The sequence below is a fragment of the Danio rerio genome, chromosome 19, assembly GCF_049306965.1.
Source record: "Danio rerio strain Tuebingen ecotype United States chromosome 19, GRCz12tu, whole genome shotgun sequence".
Lineage (NCBI taxonomy): Eukaryota > Metazoa > Chordata > Actinopteri > Cypriniformes > Danionidae > Danio > Danio rerio.
Window position 1 is genome coordinate 16,076,477 of NC_133194.1, and position 26,944 is coordinate 16,103,420.

Here is a 26,944-nt window from a genome sequence, read left to right on the forward strand (position 1 = left end):
CTTGTACTCAGATACCTCACTAAATGCAGTGATGTCTAACTTTGCCAGTTTTCAAATGGCTGTGCAAATAGCATATGCTGTATTAAGCATTTTCAGGATGTCACCAAAATTTGACTTTTTGCATTGGAAAAAAAAAATCAAAGTAAACGTCAAAATAATAATAATAATAATAATAATAATAATAATAAAAAAAACATGACAAAGCCATTTGACTATTTTGTTAATAAACAATGGTGGCAGGACTTCTCATCTTGATGACACTGACATTTTTATTAACATCAATACTTGCTTTTGAGGAATGAGCTATCCATTTTGAGCAAGTGACACTTTTGCAGGTTATCAACTAAGTTTTGCAGTTTTTAATTGTTTGAGAAATGCATTAACTGTTGTGCAAATCTAAATAGTGTTGTGAGAAATGCACCAAAGCTACTGTAAAACCTGTAAAGAAAAACTGTAAAACAAAGACAGTGGTAAACGTTACAGATACAGTGTTTTATATCCATTTTGCTTCCAGTAATTTTTCCCATTACTTCTCAGCTTATTCTGTGCTGCTGTCAAACGTCTGCTTTCTTGGTCCTGATGATTCCCGTGGGGAGTTTCATTATATAAGTAGTCAAGTGTATGTCGGGAACCCGAATAGCTACAGCAGGTTGACGTAGTAGAGCCCTCACCCCTCTCTCTCTCATAAGACAGCAACACAAGTTCGCACCTTCGAGCAGATCAGAGGAGCACAGCACAGCTCATCTCACACCTGTGGATGGACGGCAGCTGAACCGCGGGAAACTTTCGTTCTCACTCTACCTAGATGAACTTTAGTTTATATTAAACACGCGTCGACTCCCACACAAACCGTGCTCGTTTTACATCTTTGTCTCCGCTTTTGAAAACGAGAAGTTGAATTCGCAAGACGCAACTTTCCAGCCCCTCACTGAGCGGGCAGAGTCCGTGAAGCGATGGAGCCGTCCGTCATTCCCGGTGCTGACATACCCGACCTTTACTCCATTAACCCGTTTAATGTCACTTTTCCCGACGACGTTTTGAGTTTCGTTCCTGATGGGAGGAACTACACCGAACCTAACCCGGTAAAGAGCCCCGCGGGAATCATCATCGCCATTTCCATCACCGCTCTTTACTCCGTTATCTGCGTTGTGGGACTCTTAGGAAACATCCTAGTGATGTACGGGGTGGTCAGGTAAGCAAGACAAAACGTTAATTCCTCCGTCCGTCCGTCCTCCTATCTATCTATCTATCTATCTATCTATCTATCTATCTATCTATCTATCTATCTATCTATCTATCTATCTATCTATCTATCTATCTATCTATCTATCTATCTATCTATCTATCTATCTATCCATCCATCCATCCATCCATCCATCCATCCATCCATCCATCCATCCATCCATCCATCCATCCATCCATCTATCTGAACGTAATCTGCAGTTTTTTTAGTTTATAAATTTTGCCATATTGCTAGAATTAAAACAACTTGAAGCACTTTTTAGTTACTGTCTAAAACCCCCCCCCCAAAAAAAAAAAAAAAAAAAAAAAAAAAAAAAAAATATATATATATATATATATATATATATATATATATATATATATATATATATATATATATATATATATATATATATTACAGTTATTTTACTGAACTCTCACCTTTTGTGACATTGACCCAGCTAGTAGTGATGCATGTTGTCAGTGGACAGTAAGCTGTCACTTTTTTTTTTTTAAACAATAAAATTATTTAATTTTGAATCAAAATGTAAACATTAAATAAAACCAGTAAGCTACAACATATATGCAATAAGCCAGCATGCACACATAAATAGATAAATAAATAAATAAATAAATAAATAAATAAATAAATATCCCATTATTGTTAAATCCTACAACAAATAAAGAGCATAAAGAAAACTTAAAACCATGTTCTAGACCTCCTAGACATGACATTTGAGATAATTGCTTGCCTTAAGAACTGTTCAACCTTTCTGTCGAATCACTCATTATGTAATTGTCTGTTGTCTGGCTTTTTAATTGACCCTTTTCACCCAGTAGTTGCTGTACTATTATAAAATTATGAATTTTAAAACAAAAACATTTAAACCACATATTAAATTAATTTTAAAGTTAATGCAATAAAGCAGTGGTGACTCCTTTGCCCTGATCTCTGCATTTTACTCTATGTTGGTTTGATTTTATAAAATTAATGCGTGAGTCATAAATCTGGCTAGAAGGAGCAAATACACATTGTGAAAAATGAATCATAAATTCCTCACCATTATTAAAGCCCTTGTGTGAAAACACAGCACAGAGGTCATACATTATTTTACTTTACAGCAATTAGTTACATGCCTTAGACCACAAGGATTACACACTCTTAGATAATTGCCACAGGCTTTTTTTTTTTTTTTTTCTGGAGCAGATTGTAATGAGGGGGGAGGATGAACACATAGATTCGTTATCACGTATCGATTGTTCATCTCATCCATGATTGTAATAGATGTGCATCTCCTCCTGGTGTTAATTGAGCTGTCTGCAGCTGTCTGCACTATAGATTCTCTTATTTATCAGGTCTTTAGGTATGGACAGAGGAGAAGCTCAGTGATGATCGTGGTGAGACATCAGTACAGGAGAGCTAGGACAGGAATGACCTCATTTTAGGACCATATGATCAAAATAGCATATCTCAAGAGACAGCTCATCTCATATTTTTGTGCAGCCTGATTCATTTCATTTCAGAGTGTGGCATTCAGATGTGATAAATATCTCTCTTTGAGGTAATGTTTGCACTCTGTGAGTGGAGGCGAAGAGTAGGTGCTCAATTGACATTTCAAAGTGCACCCTTTTAAAATAAGATCCATCTAACATCACTAAAGGCCTTGGCTCACCATGTTTATGGCTTTTGCATTCTATTGCTAAATGCACCAATCTTTGTGCATGGCAGAGTATCATTTTAATTTGTCAGCTTCTAGTTGACAGCCACAGTGAGTTTTCAAGTCGCTGGGTTGTCTTGAAAATGACATGATGTGAAAAGAAACAGCACCAGCTGTGGGTTTTCGTGATGACGGTAATTGCTCTGTTCTCCTGATACTGAGGTGCGTCTACACAGATAGCTTTAATCAACACACTAATTGAACGCTAATTCTTCTTTACCTCAGAGCAAAATCGAGCAAAGCTTCAGCAGAAGATGCATTCATTTTGAATAATTAGAAAATGATAGGCAGCACAATAATTTAAATGCATTTATTAAATCACTCATATATTAATATTTCAGATTTGAAAACTGATTATTTTTGGAAAAAAAAAAAATAATCTTATATAAAATTTTAGGTGTTCAAAATGAAGCAACAAACCTGCAAAAGAAAAACAAGTTAATTTATTTCAGTCTATTTATTTATTTATTTATTTATTTATTTATTTTATGCATTTGTTTGTTTGTTTGTTTATTTTTCTCTCATTCTGATTAAAATTCCAAATTCAACATTCCTTTTCAATGTAGGCAATTTTCAATACCCTTAAATTATTCTCAACTCATGCTTCAAAGTGCTATTAAGATTTAAAGGCTTTCTTCTCATACAAGCAGTACCTCACTGTGAAAACCATGAAATAAACAGTCATTTAGCAGCAGTGGTCACAAGCAACAAAATGTGCTGAAATTGCAGCAGTAAAAAAATTCAATCTTCCAAGCATTATTTTATGAGCAAGCCTGAACACAGGAAATGATAGATTGAGGGAGAACAGAGAGTAACATAAAATGAGCTCATTTTGTAATGGAGGGAAAAGAAAAATATCCAGAATTACAACCAGACCACACCGCCTTGCAGTCAGACATCAGAACAAGGTGAACGTCAGTGCTATAAGGCTGATGATGATTTTGGATCACACAGTTGAGCAGTAGCTCAAGGCACTTGTCAGTGGTCTATCTGAGGGTCTTTTCATCAGCCGTCACTAAGAGCTCTGCAAATGAGAAAGTCTGCTTCTGATTATTAAGATGAGACTGGACATGAAAGCCTGTGCTTGTGCAATCTTTAAACAACAGCATTATTCTGTGCAGGAAATTAGCCTGTCTTTTAAAAGTATAGCATCACTACTCTATTAGGAGGAATAGGTGGAGAGGAACACTCTGTAATAGAGTTTGAACTAGTGTTCAGTCTGTAAATGTCACGCGTGTTGTTGTTTTACCACCATATAGTGGTGGCAATTAGTAGCAGATAGAACTTAGAGGCAGTTTTACAAGATGTATGCCCACAACATTTATACTTTGATCTACAAAGCCAAATGCCATTTTCTTGGAAGAAGAGAAAAACCTAATGGACGGTTGTTCAAAATTGTTAAATAAAGATTGTAATGTAGGAATTATTTGTTTTCTCAAGTTTTTCAAATCCCATTTAAAAACAATGTGCCTGAACTAGAGCTGCATGAATCAGAAAAATCTAGCATTGCACTTTTTATCTTTTAATTCATTTTGCAATATATATTGCCATATGAATACAATTTCACCAGCAGTGGGAGTGCATCTCTATAAAATCTAATAAACCATAGCTGCGTCCCAAATGGCACACTATACACTATGCACTCATGCACTATGTACTTATGCACTTACACACTCAACAACATAGTATATGTATGTAGTGTTGTCCCAAATGGAGCAATAATGTTTTTTTTTTTTACTAGGCGAAATTCAACCCTTTCACAGAAGACGTTGGACGGTTTCCAGTAGCTGTGTTTCCATCCACCTATTTTTATGCACAATTTGTATGTGCGCATAAAAAAAAAACGTTTAATGGAAACGCCATGATGAGCATACATTTTGAAAATGTGCATAAAAAACGTATGCGCATGAGCAGGATAAACTTTTTATTTGATAAGAAAAAATTAGCATAAGCTACGATGGAAACACTTTTACCGCACAAATTTCAGTATGCGGATTAAAAAAAAAGTAATGTGATTCTGTTATAAGAGATCATGTGATGATGAAAATGTGTGTAAATGGACACACCAGCAGGCTGAGCACATTGTAAAACTTCGGAACTGTTGTTTTGATCATTCTAAAACGCCTTACTGTTAAAATATTTGCGTTATTATATTATTAATGACCTCCAGAATCAAGTGCGTCTGTGCTCTGCCACCGCGCGTTCACTGTGTGTCAGGATTGCCTTCTGTGGCGCAAGTCATTTATTAGATGAAGAAAAGATTGACGCAGCTTCTCTTACTGCAGCAAATTCAGTTTTTACTGTTGATATTTGGCGCCAGTTAATTAGAAAGTGATGATTTTGTTTGCTTTGACTCGTTGGATGAAAACGCTGCTTTATTTGCACATCTTTTATGAAATTTAAAAACATAAAATTTATTCACATTTTTGGATGGAAACATAGCTACAGAAATAAATGAACAAAGTACCAAATAATACCTGCCATGAGTATGAACTCATTCACAATCGGGAGGTGCTATAATCACTCTCATAGGAGAATTTCACAATTCAAAATAAATAAAGTTATCCAACATGTGCGCCCGATAGCCCCGTCCCTTTCACTGTGTGAGCAAAACTTGAGTGCGTGAAGTGTCCAACATTCCACACTTCATTTTCATGTCAAATGAGTGCATCATTCAGGTAATTAAAGTGCACTTATTATTTTTATTGTTTTCAGTGTAAACCCACTACTTACACTATTTACACAAAAAAATGGGAGAGGGGTCTGGCTGCAGACTCAGTGCAGTGCAATCTAAGCTGCATCCAGTACTTTTTAATGGGCTCACCTAACCCCACCCCTAACCCTACCCGTCACAGTGACGTCACTCACTCCATTGAGTGCATTGTGTCTGACATTGCATCGCTGAGTGATGCAATTTCAGCTTGCATCATAAAGGCTGCATCCAGATACTATTGCAAAATGGTGTAGAATAGTGCATAAGTAAGCGATTTGGGATGCACCTATTCTTTTTGGGCTCCCCAACACATTTCTATGTGGTCTGCTATCTGCAGTGCATTTCTGTTTTTGTATTTCTGTATTTGTATGTGTTGTATTTTCATTTATAACAATCTATAAATACAATTGAAAAAAGTGTTTCCTTTTTCTGAGCCTAAGAGTATTCAAATACTTATTATGCCTGAATGCTTTTAAGGTCATTATACAATCACAGGCATCAAAACCACATGCAAATGATGAATTTTAATCCAGACTCAACATTTCGTTTTGTGCAGCCCTAGCCTGGAGTATATTTCATATTTGTGACACTTTCAAAATTGTATGTCGAGAGAGTGGCACTAAAATCATGTTAGGTTTTATCCAAAATATATGAACAAGAATCAGGCAATGCTTTATTATATTATGGTGGGTTCAGACACAATATCAACCTGATTTTGGCACTTTCTATCTGATGTATGATGCCATGATTCATCACTGGATGTCAGGGTTCAAGAGTTTGATTTTGTCAGTGGTTGATATAGTGGGCGACAACTGATGACATGCCTGGGTCTGAACATAAAGCAGAGATGGGGGAAATACATGAATCAATATTAAATTAAACCAGATACCGTAATAAAATACTCCACTAAACATAAGTAATCATATATATATATATATATATATATATATATATATATATATATATATATATATATATATATATATATATATATATATATATATATATATATATATATTATTGATTTTCATTGTTTCACTTGCATTTTTATAGGATAAAAATGTATATCTTTGTAACCATCTACTACATGAACATATGCTAGTAGCTAATTTAGGTACAATGACTCTGTGCTTTAGGTATAATTTAGGTACAATGAATGATTATATGAGGTAAAGTATCATGTACACACAAGAGGCAACCTTTCTCTTGCTTTTTAAAATGATGTTTTCTAAACATGTTATTCATTCCCCTCTGCTTTCTATTTGCTTAGTGATTCTTTACATCCATTGGCTTTCGTCTGCTTCCTAATGAAATCGTTCATGTTCTTAAAGGGGTGGTCTAATATATTTTTAAAGGCTTGATTGTGTTTCGGTGGGGAGGGGGGTACATTGTTTGTTGATTGTTTGGGTTATATAAGAATAATTTCTGAATGACACTGAAGTAATGATAAAAGCTTTGACCACAATAATAATATTTTAAACTACATTCACACAAAAAAACTATACTTTTAATCAAAATAATACTTCACAACCTATTAAATATAGCTTATATTTGATCAAATAATTGCAGCCTTAGTGAGCTTTTTCAAACGTTTTGATTGTTCAACTACAGTAAGATAAATAAATTATTATAAATAAATATCATGCATCACCTTCTGAATAAATCCACATCCGATCACAGTGGTATGATAAGGACATGTAGGCTGTGATTCCAATGCATTCATGAGAATAAAATTGATGAACTTTCTTGTTTGTAGGTCTTCACAATTCAATATGGCTGTCGTCATGATTCGTGCTTGAATGTGGAAGGCAGGAACTAATTAGCGGATAATGAGCTCATTCTGAATTGCGTTATTTACATGCAGATTACAAAACTAGACCACATTTGTTTTCAATATTGTTGAATTGTTCAAAAGTGTACATTTTAGACTTTATATTTATAAGTAATTTTGTGGAAATTTGTGTTTTGAAATTTGCTCAAATTTGGGTTCACGGAGTTAAAAACATTTATTTTTTCCACATAATTTGCCCAAATTGTACACTGTTTTTCAACTAGCATCAAAATGACAGGCTTTTTTTCCTGATTTCTGAAGGCTCCTTACTCATTGGAAAATCTGAGCTGCAATTACTGATAATGTTATCTCTTTGTAGGCTATGAAGACTCTAAATGTACATATTGACTAATGGTATATCATTTCTAGGTGTGTTCCCCAAACATACGTTAAAGGTGCAGTAGGTAGCATTTTCTGTTGTGCTGGTTGAAAGTCTCTTTACATTCCAATAGTAATGAATAAAGTATATGATCTAAATGTATTTATATGTACTTTTATATTCGGGGTAAGGCATATGACTAAAAAAATGTTCATTCAATTAAAAATACCCCAAACTGTGTGTCAACAAGTGTAGATTTTTAAAACTGCGCACCTCTGTTCACTGTTTGAGCGCACCTTTTGCAGTGGTAAAAACAAATGCTCAATCAAAACTTTAAAATCCGGAATCAATATTGGAGTTACATTTGCAAGCTGGTGGAAGGATAACACCATGGCTGAAGTATTCCTTTTAGACAGGTAATGTTATGTTTTAAAACTATTTCATTTACGCAATGCTTATGTAAATTTTGTTGTTACAAATTAGCTATATGTACAGAAGTGTTGTTCAGCTACTGAAATCTTCCGGAAAACAATTGATGTGACTATTTTCCATTTTATAAGGGACCTTTTACAACATCGATAATGTAGATTTTTATTTTGTTTAACAACAAAGCATAAATCAACAGAGCTATTCCGCCTAGCCTGCTTTAATGGGGTGAAGTTTTCTGGGGTTTTATATTCACATTGGTTAATTTTTGATGAATATATATTATCTATATTGTCTACCATGCTTTGAATATTTGATCTGAAATAGCTGAAGTATGGCTTAGTAATAAGTGTAATTCTTGCACCCCACCGGCCAACCACTAAGCATACAGTAGTCGCTTTAGGACAAAGCGCTTGAGACAGTGAGACCAGCGATCCTTTCATGCATGAAATATTGCACATTATGATAAGTTATGCTTTCTACACAACTGAAAACATGTATGAAGTAGTTTGTTCAGAATTGTAGTATTATAAAGTTCTATAAAGTTTTCTTACTAGGGAATGACATGATCTAGTGGGTCTCTGTCATCTTCAGTGTGTGTGTTCAGGAAGTGTGGCTTTGGATTGTATTTGAAAGATATTATGTTAACTGATTAGCATTTAAGCCAATCACCTACTGCACCTTTAAAGAGGTTGCTTAAGGTATGTCTTTTTATGTGCCTTGTTGTGAGGTTATGTGGTCTCTCTCCCTACTCTTGAGTCTCGATTTACCATCAGTCAACACTCACTTATGTTCGGCTGGATTTTAAAGGATCAATAGTTGGTTAAAGGATTTTAATATTGTGTCAACTCAATTTCAGTATCCTCTTTATTTTTATGCCAAAGACAAATGTCATTATTTATAGAGAGATTGATTTTTAAAATATTTATAAGCCCTCCACAACATACTTTCTATTATAAATATTGACAGTAAAAATAATAAAAGGGCTGCATGATGGAGCAGTTGGTAGCATGTTCGCCTCACAGCAAGAAGGTCACTGGTTCATGCCTCGGCTGGGTCAATTGGACGCTTCTGTGTGGAGTTTGCATGTTCTCCCTGTGTTCGTATGGGTTTCCTCAGGGTGCTCTGTTTTCCCCCACAGTCCAAAGACATGCGGTACTGGTGAATTGGGTAGGCTTAATTGGCCATAGTGTATGTGTGTGAATGAGTGTCTATGGATGTTTCCCAGTGATAGGTTGCAGCTGGAAGCGCATCCACTGCATAAAACATATGCTAAATAAGTTGTTCATTCCTCTGTGATGATTCCACATGTACATAATGTTAGATTAATAAAGGGACTAAGCCGAAAAGAAAATGAATGAATGAATGAATGAATAAAAATAATAAAAAATATTATGGATACAAGAAAATAAAAAGTGAAACAAAAGACAAAAAATACAATAGTTTAATAGTGCCATAAAATAAAATGAACTTGAATTTAATTTAATTGAAATTATTATCGAATTATTTTACATTCTGTTTGTTCTAAAACTGCGTTTAATTTTTCAAATCTTAAAAAACATGTCAATGGAAAATGTGCATTAAATTGTAAAACATGCATTTAAGGCAACAATATATGTATTGGTCCTATGGACAGCTGACTAAAAGCAACATGCGAAACATATACTTTATTGAGCAGAAAAAAGAGAAGATGTGGGATGCTTGATTCAACATAGTAAGAAATATTCATTATTAGTTTATTATTATTATGCTAGCCAGAGGACTTTTCTCTTATTAAATATGAACATATACATAGTGGAGCTGCCACCAAACTGTAAATCCTAAGACTCCGAAGCCTAACTTCATAATTATTAGTGTAATGCCAAGTCTAATTTTTGCAGGACTACATAATTAGCCTAATTAAACACTGTGTGTAAAGAGTTATATTCATAGACTTAGATGTAAAGAAGGTGTGATTATAGATAGCTAAGTGTGGTCCAGACCAGCCTTGCATTACGATGACTTGAGGACATGAGGTATACTTAACTAAGAACAGTTGGGGAAATATATGAATGGTACAACATAAAAATTATGGTCACACTTTACAATAAGGTTCATTAGTAAATGTTAATTATTGCATTTACTAACATGAACAAACAATGAATAAAACATTTATTACTGTATTTGTTCATGTTAGTTAGCATTAGTTAATGAAAATACAGTAGTTCATGGTTAGTTCATGTTAACTCATGTTGCATTAACTAATGTTAACAAGCATGGACTTAGATGTTAATAATGCATTAGTAAATGTTCAATTATAATTTATAAATGCTGTACATGTGTTGTTCATGACTAGTTCATGTTAGTAAATGCATTAACTAATGAACCTTATTGTAAAGTGTAACTAAAATTACATTGCGTTACGAAGGTTTCAGGAACACAGCCTTTATTATTTATCAGGCCAAATGTGTGATGATTCACTGATTGGCTAGTGCTCATTGTTCCATAATGCACACTACAAAACTTTTAAATGACAAAATCTACATATACAAAATCTTATTTCATGGGAGGTTTCTACATTGCCAGTCACTGCAGTAGTGAACGATACTAGCAAAGTGAAGTAGTGAGGGAGAAAGGCATGGATGCCTGCTGCAATCTGTATTTTGAGTTGAGCTAGATGTATCTTTACTGCTTTATTCAAGGAATTCGAAGCTGATCACTAAAGCTATATGTTATATTTTCTCGCTTCAGTGGAGTTATTTCCTCAGGCTCGTTCTCTCCCTTGCCTGGAGACTGCATGAAATTTGCAGGCATCCTGGAGTCTCCATGAATATAAGGAGGCTCCTGGAGCTTTTAGGAGAGTTTGGATGTTTGTACAATTAAACTGTACACTGATGGTCGATCAAACTCAGGTCCTGCTGTGAGACAACAGTGCTGGCCACTGAGACACTGTGCTGCTTCTCTCAGATTGTGGCAGCAGTCTTCAATGAAATGTTGAGCCAATATATTTGCTTTATACAATTTTAACCAACAGCATTTGGAAAGCAAAAACACATGTATAAAAGAAGCATTGTGTTATATCTTTCATTGTAGTTCTTTACCAACCATTTGCTGTGGGGTTTACTGCTTGACATAAATCTGCAGTGATTGGTCCAATGACCCAGTCTGTAGTGAATAGTCTACTGCATGCTGTGAGACACAAAATGCTCATCATGGCTTATCAAGAGAATGTTAAAGCAAAATGCAGCCATGGTACAGAGTATATGTATGAGCTCAATGCCACTTTGAGAAAGCAATATTGCTCAATTATTAACCATAACTCCAAGTGATATCAACGACATGTAGACGGTAATAATCGGCACATCGACAAAAGTTTTACTACTTTAAACATTATATTTAGACCACAAGCTCTTTGGAGGTGTGTTCTGTTCAGCACAACTCAAACTATGCTTTCTATGTTCATTGACATATGCCATGTGAGCATAAGCTCAGAAGTGTGTTGAACTTGGTAACTTAAATAGTACATCCACATTATACATAGTGTATGTATACATCTACATAGACAGTGTACCAGAGAGATACAGTACAAGCATGAAAAAGTACAACACACAGCTAAATACATATTGTGAATGTTGTGATTCAGATGAAGGTGATCTAAATAAACAGTGTACAAACAAAATCCTTCTGACAAAGGCCTGACAAAGTTCTATGTACATTAATAGTCTTTGTTGCTGATCTTTCCTGTACTAACAAATGGCTAGCGAATCTCGCATTACAGGGTGGTTGCAGTAGCAGTCTCCTAAAAAACAACGGGAACACAGCACAAGGTTGGGTGTACTGTGGTTTGTTGCAAAAAAAAAAAAAAAAAAAAAAAAAAAAAAAATATATATATATATATATATATATATATATATATATATATATATATATATATATATATATATATATATATATATTAACCATTAATTCCTTACAGCTAATCTCGAGCTCATAGAAAACCAATTTTCTTCATAGCCCAGAACCTCTTTATAACCATAGTCATACATCATAATTAAATCCCATCCCCTGCAATCCACTACATTGTTTAAGGGAGGGGGTTCAGGGTTTTCAGGGTCTGTGTGCAACAAGTGCATGGGTCAGTGATTGATTGGAAAGCAATGGTAATCAGCATGTCGTGTCATATCACAGTAAATGTTATGTAGTTAAATTAAACAAAGTAACATGCCAAGTATTTTGACATTAGCCATTGCATCTTTAACATCCAGTTAGTTTGCAAAAAGTTCCTTTAAAATTGATTAAAAATGTACATGTTTACTACACTAAATATAACCAGTGGTCAGCAAAAATGCATTTGCTGAAGCAGTCATTTTAGCATTCTAGCTATGCATCGCTTTGCCTGTGAGCACATGCGAAAAAACTTTATAATGCATATGGGGCTGATTACTTGATGCAGAGATGAAAATATGTTAATTTACAAATCATGCAACCGAGTGTACCGAGGATATAGCTGCAAGGATTTATATATAATTAAGTATTCATTTATTAATAATCTACGCTTAATCATAATTTTTGTAAAAGAGGCTATAGATTGTCATTAATGGTCTGCGGCCACAAGTGTTATATTTTTCTGGAAAATTTGAGTGGTGTTCTTTTGTTTTTTGGCTCGCAATTTTCCAGTTTTATGTTGGTTATTGTGGTGATATTCTTTTTAGGGGAAATCCAATGGCTTAAATTAATCATTACTGATTTGTGAATGTCTCTGAAGACATTTATTAGTGAACATTGTTGTGTGTATATATATATGAATGAGCAATTCTGTGCAAATATCAACCTTGCCATGAGAAAAGGTTTCACCAAAAAATGAAATGTCTCTGTCAATGTTTTCAAACTATTCTATTTGATTTAATGTCACATCCATAACGCAGAGATGTCACATCCTTAACGACACTTTTTCCAAATAAATGTGAAAATATTAAATTAAATAAACCAATCATTTTTGTTCTATAGACAGCCAACTCATATTATTTTGATTATTATTGTTTAGTTTGGGTTGTACAGTTTAATTCACAGAATTTTTTACAAAGAATTTTGTATTCTGTAAACCTGCAGACTTTTTTCATCTCATCCATTACGCATGTTTATTTTCCTAATTTAAAGTATACAACATGTCTACAGACTGATATTTTTCTGATTCCTTAACTCTGTGGTTAGTTGTTCTGCAAAATATAAACAATGTTTTGACTTTTTACTGCAAATGTCACATCCATAATGTTGAAATTGCTCATATATATATATATATATATATATATATATATATATATATATATATATATATATATATATATTTTTTTTTCCAAATGACATATTGCACATTCGTAACAACACAGTATTTTTGGTTTTTATTTAGTTTTGTTGGTTAAATATGTTGCATAATTAACCTCATAAATGGCACTAAAGGAGAATGTGGACACATGTCTATGTTTACATTTAATTGGGAGAAGTATCAGTGTGTTTGTGCATGTTGTGGTCTGACTCATCATAGCACTCTCGCAGCATGTTCCCTCTTACTGCAGTTTGTTTCTGTGTGTGTGAGTTCAGACCAGCCAACCAGGCATACGGCCCCAATTTAACATCCTGCTCATGACGTCAAAGTCAGCCTCACTAAGAGCATAGTTGCCAGAAATACTGTTCTCCGTTTATCGTTTTATTTTTCCATATAACTTTTGTTTTTTTTTTTTACCATCACATTGAACCCAAGAAATGTGTGCCTCTGTCAGCAGTTTACATTTGCATAACATATTTTATAAATGTGCTTTTCCATGTCAACACTATATTAAAAAATGACTAAAGTTCTACCCACGGCCATGGTCCACAACAACTTATGTAAGAATACACTTTAAAAAATTAAATAAATTATTCCTTTAGAAGAAATCAATAACATCACATGGTTTATATTGTTTAATAGTTTAAATGCAAATGAGTCATGCACAGTACTTTATATGAATGGAGTTATTTCCCTCAATCCCAGTCATGCTTTGCTTGAGTTTCTGAACAAATTCAGAGAACAGCATATGGTGATCATGGTCATTAACCATGTAACTCTTCCAAAAAAAGTCTCCTATCTGCATATATTAAGCTGTCATTTATACATTTAACACATTTTAAATATGCTTAGGATATATACATATACATATATAGTTGAAGACAGAATTATTAGCCTCCCTGTTTATTTTCTCTCTGTTTTCTGTTTAACAGGGAGACTATTTATTCAACACATTTTTCACGAGTTCACACTCAAAGATATTTGACTTAATAGAATATGCGTATTTGGCGTGCTGTCCGGGGAGAGGGCTATAAACTCGGGAAGACACCCTAACTCGTGTTATTCCCCTTATCAGGATAAAGCGAGATAGAGTCCGAGCGCAGTGTCTAGCCCGACTCAAGAACGCTCCCCCCTCAGATTTAAATAGGTATCTGGTTTAATAATGAGGAGTTGGGGTGGTGGAGAGACGCTGAAGTCGAGAGAAAACAAAGCTATGATGTGTTTGACTATTTATAGGAGTTTGCTCTTGAGCTGATTGGATAATAGAATGATTGTGTGTGTGATGAATTAGCCTCGGTAAAGTCTGATTGTGCTCCTCCCTAAATTTGTTTTATAAAACATCACTTAAACATAATAGTTTTGATACTCATTTCTAATAACTGATTTATTTTCTCTTTGCCATGATGACAGTACATAATATTTTACTGGATATTTTTTTCCAAGACACTTCTATACAGCTTAAAGTGACATTTAAAGGCTTAACTAGGTTTATTTGGTTAACTGGGCAGGTTAGAGTAATTAGACAAAATATTGTATAACAATATGGTTTTTTCTGTAGTCGAAAAAGAAATTGATTAAAGGGGCTAATAATTTTGTCCTTAAAATGGTGTTTAAAAATTACAAATTGCTTTTATTCTAGTCAGAATAAAACAAATAAGACATTTTCCAGAACATAAAGTATTATCAGACATACTGTGAAATGCTGTATATCAATAAAATCCTTACAATCCTAATTTGAAGGCTGTAGATAAATAGCTCAAATGTGCAATAAACCACAGCAAAAAAAAAAAAAAAAAGGTTTGTGCTCCTATTTGTCATTAGCTGAACAATATCTGATTAGGCAGCATGATTATTGCACAATATAAGGCCACTCTAAAATCACACAGTACAATGGCACAGATGTTGGAAGTTTTAAGGGAGCATGACTGCTGGGATGTTGACTCCAGGAATATCTGCATGTGCTGCTTCTCATGAATTTATTGTTAATTTCTTTACCATAAGTAATTTTCAAAGGTGTTTTTATAGAATTTGGCAATACATCCAACTGGCCTCACAGCCACAGACCACGTGTAACTACAAAAGCCAAGGACCTTCACATCCAGCAACTTCATCTCCAAGATTGTCTGAGGCTATCCACCCAGACAGCTGCCGCAACTTTCAGAAGCTGGGTCTCAATATGAGTTCACCGTCGCAACTGACTTGAGTGAGCAAATGCTTACATTCAATTAAGTCTGGATCTATGAAGAGGTTTCCTCTTCAAGGATGAATCCCAGTTTTCACTATACAAGGCAGAGGGCAGATAGCGTTTTTGGCATTGTGTGGGTGTGTGGTTTGCTGATGAAGTTGTTAATCAAGTGGCTCATGGTGGTGATGGGGTCTTGGTATGGGCAGAAATATGTTATAAACAATTAGCATAGCTGCACTTTATTGATGGCATTTTGAATGCACAAAAATTCTATTTACAATGAAACAAAGAGTTTAAACTAATAAACAACACTTACAATGTATAAAGCAGGTGTCAAATATTTAAATATCATCTTAATAATTTTGCAGTCACAATAGAGTTTTTGCTTGCAAAATTTTGCTGTATGGCACTGCCAAAAAGAGGTGGGATTAAACAAGATAATTAGACAGCAAAAAAATGTAATTAAATTTCTGTCCAGAGAGGTCATGTTTGATGTTTGATTGCTCGCACGCAATCATGTGATGCGATTTTGCAGGTCAGAGTTTGCCAAGCTTGAACTTTCCAACGCAACGAACTGCAAAACTTAGCCTATCTATCGAGTTTGCATTTCCACTCTGATGCATTTGCGTGCATTTGAATGGAAGACTAAGGAGAAAAGTGCAGTGTGACTAGAGTTTGATAATGTGAAATCTTATGAAGTCTTATTGTGCTGCGAAAAAGCTACGGGAATAAGCATGTTTACTAGGCATTAAAAAAGTGAGCGATTGCTCCATGTTTTAAATTTCTGTCCATAAAGGTCATGTTTTGATCCTCAGTTGGTCTCATGCAGTCAAGTGATGCTATTTCGCAGGTGAACTTTGCACCGCAGCAACCTGCGAAACTTGATGCATTACCATTTGCGTGCGTATGAATGGAAGTCTACGGGGAGAAAATCCCAGGCTGCGTCCGAAACCGCCTACTACTCAGTAGGTACTGCATTTGAATTTAAACGTACTACTCGGCCGTTAGAAAAGTACGTTCTATACAGTATGAATATGAAAAGTATGAATGGAATTCGGACGTACTACATCCGCCATTTTGTCATGGTCACGTGACCTACGTGCGTCAGTTGCGTCGCTTTACTTCCATTCATGAATTCGCTCGCGGGGCATCATGGGATAGCGCAGCATGCATGGGATGCGCACTCCGGAATCTCGCCGGAAGTAGTAAGTCAACTGGGTACTTTTCGCATACTGATTTTCGAATTCTATGAATTCGGACATACTACTCGGCTTGCATACTGATTTTGGCGTACTATATATTATGGAAGTATGCGGTTTCGGACGCAGCCCCAGTGTGACTGCAGCTTTAGACATATAATGGGCTCTGCACAGTTAGGCATTTAACCCTAATTGAACACACCTGACTAACGATTCCTAATTGAGGCTTGTTTGAAAACTACAGGTAAAGCTGTGGTCACACTGGGCTTTTCCTCCCACAGACTTCCATTCATAGGCATGCGAATAAATAAACAATAGTAACAAAATATGATCAAAAAACTGAGTTATTTCCATATACATATGCTATGCCCTATATGGTCTAAAACCTGACAGGTGGGCAAATCTAAGCTTGTTTTTAATAAAACAAATATTAATATGCATATAATAAATGCTACTACTACTAATAATAACATTATACAAAAGCAAATTGTCATGAATAAACTAAAAAAGCCCCTCGAGATGAAGAAGGCATGGAGGCGGTGGTTTTTATATTTATGTAGGCTAGAAAATATATATTTTTTTAAATATTTTAATCCTTTAATTCTTTTTGATTTGAAAAGATATTTGCGTATTGCTCTACATTCTGTGTGTATTAGGCAATGCTTGAGCGAGGTGGGGTTGAACTTTAGACCTCCTCTAAGCTGGGCTATTGAACAGTGTATTTTAGTTCCTCAAAATAGCAATGCACCTTAACACAACTCCTTTTTTGAGACCAGAACGCCCATGGGCACAAAATGAGGGCAAATGCATTTGCTATTTAAACAGCGTGCTGCAAAACATCAAAATGACTCTACGAGCTAAAACTAGCAAACAACAGTTGCGTCGTGCCTTGTGCCGCATTTCGATGGGTGTATGATAAGGCCCAATGTCTCCATTCCCTCCTCCAAAGAACGAGGGTTACAACATAACCGAGATGTTTTACTGTTGTTGTAAAAAAAAAATATTGAAGAGAGAGAACCCAGTCCCACTTGAAACAATCAGAATCTTCTTTATTGTGACATGTTGGTTAATCTGCAGTCATACAGCATTTTTAGGAAGTCCATGTGTCTGCAGGAGCCTGTTGGAGGTCTGCAGTCTAGTTTTATCACAAGTTTAATTTGAGACAAAGAAGTCCTTGTCTATAATGTGTTTTATCAGGAGGGAAGATGGCTAAACAAAACGTGCAAATTAAGTATTAGAGTCAGCATGGTAACTCACATATAGGTGTTAGAAACTTGGCCAGCTACTGACCACATATACGTTACTCAACAAAAGGGGCTTCTTTGGCCTAATAGTATCAACCGAAGACAATGGAAGAGTTGTTAATGGCCCGTTTCCACTGAGTGATACGGTACGGTGAACCGTACCGTACAACTTTTCGGCACCTTTTCGAAAGGGTCCCAAACACAAGAAAGGGTACCAAAAGGCGGAGCTAGACGCGCAGCTGAACGCTATTGGTTTACAGAGATACGTCATTCGCTTAGGCAACAAGCCAGAATGTAAACAAAGGAGCCGCCATGTTTGAAATACACAGTGAGAGATTACTTGCGCTCGCCGCGTGTCTAAATCTGAAATAACAAACTTCTTGACCTGATAATTATAACGTGCGCTTGATTATTGTCAAGCTTTGGAAACCCGACCCGATGTTTTGAACCTAATTAAGGACGAAATGTATGCTGTGTGTACTTTTTCTGTAGTTGTTAACATATCTGGGACTGTAAGGGTCTGTATGTGTTCATATATGTTTATTTATTTATTTATTCATTTATTTATTCATTTATTTAATATAATTACAGATGTTACAGCAGGCTATTTCGCACTGTCATTGATCTGCAGTTATAATTAACTCATGTTCATAGAAATGTCAGTAATAAACATTTATACAGAAGTATTTATGTGTATAAAGCATCTGTTTTGTGAGAAGTGCTTTTCATATGATATGTGAGCGACTTGTGCAGCTTTATTGTAGACAATTTCTTGAGCGAGCATGACATCAACTGAAACTTTGTCATACACCACGCCCACCAAAAGGGTACCCTTGCTAGTGGAAACGCAAGCCTGATAAAGGTGACCCGTACCGACCCGAACCGTACCGTACCAGTCAGTGGAAACGAGGCATAAAAGTCTTCCCATAGTACTTGCAGTACTTTGGCTCAGCCAGTAGTCAGAAAGACAAAGGTTAAATGTCCCTCATGGCTGGGCTGTTAATGAAATGATATAATTAAAAACCAAAGAAGATATCTTTTCAGTTATATGTTGATTTTTGCTTAGTTGAAATTAGATTATGTAAATCTATATTTCCACATTGTCTATATCAAACAAATCAGCACCACCTGCAGGGACAGCACCTTACAAATCCGTACAAAAGAAGGTAAACCTTAAGCAAACCTTTAATAACATTAATAGCAGGTTAATATCATAACCTTTAAGCAAGTTATTGTTTAAGGAACGTGCCAATAAATGCTATAACTTGAGTAAAGAGTAAGCTTTATTGTTGTTGTAGCCTAATAAGACAGTGTTATCTAGAAAAGCAGCACTGATCATTTCAAACAGCCTGACTTGAAACAGCAAGACTTGAAATGCTTTCATGAACAGGCTGATTATTCTCCTAGAGATTTGTATTATATAGCACTAATTGCAGTAACTGATTTATTAGGATTTCTGTTACAGAATGCTCAAAAACAGTAGTTGACCATGAACTTGAGCTCTTTGGGCTATTATAAACATGGTTTATATTATGCATACCAGAATTAATTGGATTAATTTTATACGCAAAAAAATTAAAAATAAATAAATAAATAAATAAATATATATATATATATATATATATATATATATATATATATATATATATATATATATATATATATATATATATATATATATATATATATATATATATATATATATATAATTTTGGTTATTAAATGAACAATAATATCCACATGGACTGTTATGCTTTAATTTGTTTTATTCATTTCTGTGTTAAGTAAATACACTATTCAAAATATATCTATACCATTTACACTTATTTCCACAATTCACTTGTTTCCATTTATCATATCCATCTGTGAAAATATCATATATAAAAATATCGTAATACTACTAGTCTATTCAGCTTTGTTAGATTTTCTGCAGCCCTTAAGGTTAATTCTGGGGTTTTCCATTAGTTAAGAGATTTTGTGACAGGCTTAGCATGATGCATTAGCAATACATTTGTTTTGTTTGTATACTTGCATCATACTGTTTTGTAGTCTTGAATGTCTAAATATATATAACACAAATATTACATTCTTTAATTTATTCATTCAGCAGTCAAATTACAAATGCGCCATAGTTGAAACTGTATAAATGCATGCAATATCTGTGTAAGGCTAACATTTATATTTAATCAAATTTTAATCCTCTCTAAATCTCCCTTTTATCCTGTTCATAAAAATTAAGGAATATTTTATTTAAAATAATCAACAGTGTAATCAATTTCACTGTGAAGGTGGATGATGATAAATATTAATGCATAAAAATATAATTGCCACACTGAGCTGTCATGTGGCTTTCGAAGTCTTAGAATATAGTGTGCAAATTGAGAACAATACTGTTATATTGTTGGAACATTTATCAATTTGAACCTGCCTATTGGACAGTAAACAATTAAAACAAAATAATGTAATGATGGCAGTTTCCATTATGTTAACAATTTAGAGTTTAGCCATAGTCAAAACAATGAAAACCTTTTAAACGAGTAACATTTATTTATTTATTTTATTTTATTATTAATTTATTTTAAGTAACATGTGTTGAGTGTTTTACTTCATCACTTTGTTTGTTTCTCTGGCCAAAGACCCAGAGAACATTATTAGCATGTCTGAATCAATCTTGCTTACTGGAACACAAGTTTACTTATTTTACTAGTTTACTAGTTTACGATAGTTCTTTATTTTGAAAATATTCTATATCTGAAATACAGAGACCAAAATATTCTAGGAACCTTTTTTTGACAATTATCAAAAATGTAGGATCTGGCTGCATGATTTTAAGTAGCAAAACCCTGAAAATCACTTAGCTTGGACACAGAAATGTTAATCTGAATTTGAAAAGCTGAATTGTTTACAGCTTAAAGGCATGCAACTACATTATTATTAATCCACATTATTAACAAAACACTTGCGCACGTGAAAACTCTGATCCAACTTAGTGGAGCTATCAAGTTTAATTATAATGTGCATCTCATAGAAGAAATCATGGAAATCAAGAAAATTCACTGAGAATGGATTGGTTATTACGCTCTTATTATCTGATTTATTTGCATGTGCAGTTACCATTTATTTACCAGCTGATTCACAAATATGAATTATGCAAATGACACAAGGGTACAGCTGTGCTCAATAAATAAATGATGAACACAATTTGCATGTGCAGTTCTCCATTTTGTAAGCTGCAAAACACTAGTTTTTAGAAAATGTATACTAACAATCTGACATACTTTATTTTTCACTTTGACTTTATATCACATCTTTCTAATGCCACATAATAACATTCTCCCATCAATTATTGCTGACATGATTGCTACAAAACTGGTAAAAATGTCCATTGTTTATTGTCGGTAGTGCTGCACAGCTCACACATGTCACTTTTAAACCAATTAGATTTTCATTCATCAACATAAAAAAATGTGAGAAATTCCATTGCTAAATATACAGTTAAAGTCAGTATTATTAGCCCTCTTGGATTTTTTTTTTATTTTTTAGATATTTACTAAATTTGATTAGCAGACCAAGGAAATTTTCATATTATGTCTGATAATATTTTTTCTTCTTGAGAAAGTCTTAGTTGTTTTATTCCGGCTAGAGGAAAAGTTAAAAGAAAGAACAAAGGAAAAGTTATTACTTAAAAAAAAAAAAAAAAAAAAAACATTTTAAACAAAATTATTAGCCCCTTTAAGCTATTTTTCCCGACAGTCTACATGAAAAACCATCATTATACAATAACTTACTAATTACCCCATCCTGCCTAGTTAACCTAATTAACCTAGTAACATCTTTAAATGTCACTTTAGGCTGTATAGAAGTGTCTTGAAAAAATATCTAGTCAAATATTATTTACTGTCATCATGGTAAAGATAAAATAAATCAGTTTTTAGAAATGAGTTATTAAAACTTTTATGTTTAGAAATGTGTTGAAAAAAGCTTCTCTCCATTAAACAGAAATTGAGGAAAAAATAAGCAGGGGGGCTAATCATTCATCACATAATAATTTAGGGGGGATAATAATTCTGACTTTAACTGAAGGGCATAAATCTCTTGCTAACTTCTGGATTCATGGTTTCATATAGCACTGTATTACTGAATTACATATTTTGCAGACCAAAACACAGAAACAGGTTCATATTAAGGCAATTCTGATTACGTAGTTCTGTAGTCAAAGAGGTTTTTGGTTTTTAAAGCTTGAAACATAAGGTTGTGAAAAAGTCAAGCCCGTAGTTAGCCTGGTGAAAGGGGTAGTTCTTTTTTTTTCTTGAAAATCTGGATCTTGTGGATGTTATTCACCACATTTTTATTAAATTATAAAATTTAATTGCTGCATTTAAGTGACATTTTAAGCATTATTTTTAGCTGAATTAGCTTGTCGGGTGGTCATCATAACCACACTTTTTACTGTACCAAAATATTTCCTAAATATTTAGAATAAATAAATGTGTATAAATATTTACATTTAAGAAACAAACATTATATCATATATCAGATGGGAATCTGTTAAACTTTTAAATAAATAAAAAAAAAACTGTAGCTTATTGTCTTTATGAGGAAAATAACAAAGTGGCCAGCACATTCAACTTTTCTCAGTCAGAGTTTGGCTATTTTGAAGAATACTAAAAAATAAAACAAACAATAGAGTAGCAAAAGATGACTTCTGTTATGTCAGATTTAGTTTTTTCTTGCACAGCTGGATGTTGAGACTCATGAAAAATAATTGTGACAGCCAACAGAGAATTCCGTCTTTAAGCCTTTTTTGATGGGTTATTTTCATTATTTATGATGGCGTAGCAGTCTAAATAGGACAAATGAGCTCAGTATGAGACAAATTCTGGACCTTTGTCATTGAGGGGTGGGTCTCTTGAACCATCCGAACGCCCCACTGGCTATGGGCGTGCAAGTGTCTATTCATTCATTTATTCATTCATTTTCTTTTCGGCTTAGTCCCTTTATTAATCCAGGGTCGCCACAGAAGAATGAACCGCCAACTTATCCAGCACATTTTTTTTACACAGCGGATGGCCTTCCAGCCACAACCCATCATTGGGAAACATCCACACACACTCATACACTACGTACAATTTAGTCTACCCAATTCACCTGTACCGCATGTCTTTGGATTGTGGGAGAAACTGGAGCATCCGGAGGAAACCCACGCGGACGCAGGGAGAACATGCAAACTCCACACAGATATGCTGCTAACTGACCCAGCCAAGGCTTGAACCAGCAACCTTCTTACTGTGAGGCGACAGCACTACCTACTGCGCCACTGCGTTGCTTGCAAACGTCTAATTGGAATTAAATAGGTTGTTAGGGACAATTATTGTCCATCAAAAAAAGAACACTCTTCTAATCACACCACTTTCACAGCCTTGATGTGTTTATAATTATACAAATTTATAATAAAGCACCCACAATAATTTATAATTGCACTCTTTGCTTAAACATTATTTAAACACATGCAACCATGATGGAATAATGCCAGCACTTAGATTTTTGCATCTGCCAAGGTTGAATTTAGGATTCCAAATTAATTAAAGTTATGTTCATTTGTGTTGATTATTATGACAAACAAAACAAGAAATTGTCTTTTTATTGTTGTTTGTCACAAAATGTCAAAAATCCATAAATTTTATCGCTGCAGTGCTCCATATTGTAATGGCTATATTCTGCCTATATTCTGTTTAACAGTGATGAATGGGACCATACCTTAATACACATGTTTTAGCCTGACACAACACACTTTAAAGTTCAAGAGCACTTCAGTGAATCCACCCTGCACTGTGTCCTCAGACCACAGGTCATTGAAATGTCTTCATCCCATGGGTCTTTAGAAGAACTGCTCAACTGAATCGCAGCTGACTGTTTGAGATGTCAAAAGATGAATGCTTTTTTGACAGTGGCTTAACATGCCTGACTGCTGTGTTGGCACAGAGGACAGTTAGAGCTGTTGTTGGTGATTCAATGTGACAGTTATTAAGAGAAAACAGAATACAGCACATGCAGTTCAACTTTTGTGAAAAAAAAAAATTATTGAAGTTGTACATTTTTAAAAATATTAACACATAGTTTTATGCAGAAAAAACAAAACAAATCAATATTAGTTCTCCAGCGGGAGGGGAACTTTAATGCTATACAGAAGCTTCCACTATGTGGATTTTATTAGAAGCCAATCATCTGAAAGAGTAATAAAAAGGAAAATAAAATGCCAATAAATTGGCGGTGTCATTCTACACAGCTGGCAGCAATTATAATCATTAGTGTATATAGATGCCAGCCGTGCATCACAGAGACACCTTTTCGTTTTTAGAGCCTCACACTACTGAGAGAGTCTGAGAGAGTGGTTCCTCCAAACCTTCTTCGGAGAAAGAGAGAGAGAGAGGGTGAGCAAGAAAGCTGCTGGTGTTTGATCAGGCGGTTTCTCCTGGTTCCACAGTGTGTGACACCCAGTGAAAGATGATCAAGCTGACTCTATTCTCCCTTGCCCGGGCATTCTCTGGGTCCAGTTCTTGTCGAGCAGTTAGTATAAGGAGCAAGTTTCCTAAAAAAGAAACATGGTCGTTGTAATGAAGTTTACGGCCATTTGGCCGCCAGGAAGAAGGAGGCGGAGAACGGACTAAGTTTTAAAATATTTATTAAAAACAGGGACAGCAGCTCCTCACAGAGACTGCCATCAAACTGAAAACAAAAGTAAAACAATATGTCCGGGCCTGGTCCTCTCTCGGCCTCCTCTGCCATCGTTCCTCCTCTTATAGTCCAGAGCTTCTTCTGTGGGATTCGAGGCCGGTGCGCGCCACAGTTGTATCCACTTACGCGGTGGCCTCATTCCGTTCCCACGGCTCTCGGCCCTGCCCCCTCACCACAGTCGTGCAGCTCGTCTTTTTCACGATGTCATTTTGACCGTGCGTTACGAATGCTGTGGTTCCCTGTTCCCAGATGATGGGCAGGAGCACTGCGTTGCATGTTTTAGGGTTCAGCATGTTAATGCAGTGCTTGCAGGCAGTGCATGCCGTCACTACAATGGCATGTCTGTTGCGTAGCTAAGATTGCGGCTTGCTCTTGCAAAAGGGCGAACCACCCCTGTTGCCCCCTGCAGATCTGAGGGTTACAGTGGGGGCCAATCCGGCGCTCTCAGGCTTGTGGACCTCCCACTCCTCAGTCAACTCCATCCAAGCTTCGAGTGAGAGAAGGGTTCCATCCTTTCGCATGGTCGCCGATGACACTGAAGACCAGATATTCATTGCTGCATCAGAGGTTGGTCTGTCATTATCTGATGAGGATCTGGACCCGCTCCCTCCCTCCGGGGTGCTAAGCAAGGCATCAGATCTAAAAGCAGATATGATGGGCTTGCTTTCCTGGGCTACTTCCGCTGTCAGTCTGGAGATGGTTCCATCTCCATGAGATAATTGCCCATGTTGAACATGCCATTGTGGTCAATTCATGCCAGCTTTGTGCCTCTTTCTGGCATGGTCAGCCTTGTCTCCCGTCCAACGCATGCAAGTTAACTTTGTCCCTCAGGGCCAGAGCCTACAAAGCCGAGGTCCAGGGTTCTGCCCTTTATGCTATGGCCACGTATCAGTGCTACCAAGTGCAGGAGTTTGGCCAGCTGCATGAGGGTGGTTCCGACCCAGGCTTAATGCATGAGCTTTGCACTACAACCTACTATACCCTGTGTACCTCTCAGGACCCCTTTGGGTTCTCACTGTCTCCACATGTTTTCACCATGCTCGTGGAGGGTAGCCCTAGCGCCCCTTTGGCTCGCAGGTATCCGCATACTCAATTATCTCGATGACTGGCTGCTTTTAGCTCACTTGCAGAATCAATTGATTAGAGACAGGGTGCTCCAACACCTTGACCTATTGGGGTTTCAGGTCAACTGAGAACAGAGTAAGCCTGCCCCTGTGCAGAAAATCTCTTTCCTCTGGTTGGAGCTGGACTTGATCAGCCGATTAAATCCACCCTGCTCCCTCTCATGCCCTCTTAGGATTTTTCTGTAGTCTTTTACAAGCCTACGTTGAGATCCGTTCGAACCACTCAACACAGTATGCTTGAGATTTCTGTACTTGAAGGAAGCTCTGCTTGTTGCGTTGGCATCGATCAAGAGGGTTGGGGACCTGGAGGCATTTTCTGTCAGTGATTCGTGTTTGAATTTCAGGCCGGCTTGGATATGTGCTCTAGGTTTCTACCACTCCATTTAAAGACCAGGTTGTGAGCTTGCAAGCACTCCCTTCGGAGGAGGCAGACCCAGTCGTTTTATTGCTGTGTCCTGCTCACGCTCTGTGTATTTATGTGGACCGCACTCTGAGCTTTAGATCCTCCGAGCAGCTTTTTGTCGGTGGGCAGAAGAGGCGTGCCGTATCCAAACAGAGATTGGCCCACTGGATAGTGTATGTCATCTGCCTTGCTTATCATATAGCAAACATGGCGAGCCATGTTTCACAGGAGTGAGAGCGCAGTCCACTAAAAATTTTGTTTATTCCTGGGCATTATCATGTGGCACCTCTCTAACAGATATCTGTAGAGCTGCGGGCTGGGTGACACCTAATACATTTGCAAGATTTTAAAATTGTTGATTGGAAATGATTCCCTCACGTGTGCTGGTGTACACCAGGTCAATTTGGGCAGCAGGTGGTCTCCGCAGTTTCCTCTCTATTGGGACTGCATGTTTTCCGAACGTACTGGCGTATTTAAAAATTCCTTGAAACTTAACTAGATGTATTTTTTATGACTCCCAAAAA

At 35.8% G+C, this 26,944-nt stretch overlaps 1 protein-coding gene across 1 annotated transcript in view; it reads left to right on the forward strand.

Moving 5' to 3' along the window:
• Positions 1-709: 709 nt before the first annotated feature.
• oprd1a (opioid receptor, delta 1a) overlaps positions 710-26,944 on the forward strand; it is a 30,861-nt gene continuing 4,626 nt past the window's right edge. The window contains exon 1 of the mRNA NM_131258.4: positions 710-1,192. Coding sequence (NP_571333.2) covers positions 954-1,192 — 239 coding nt within the window. The 5' untranslated portion in view covers positions 710-953. The remainder of the gene's footprint in view (positions 1,193-26,944) is intronic.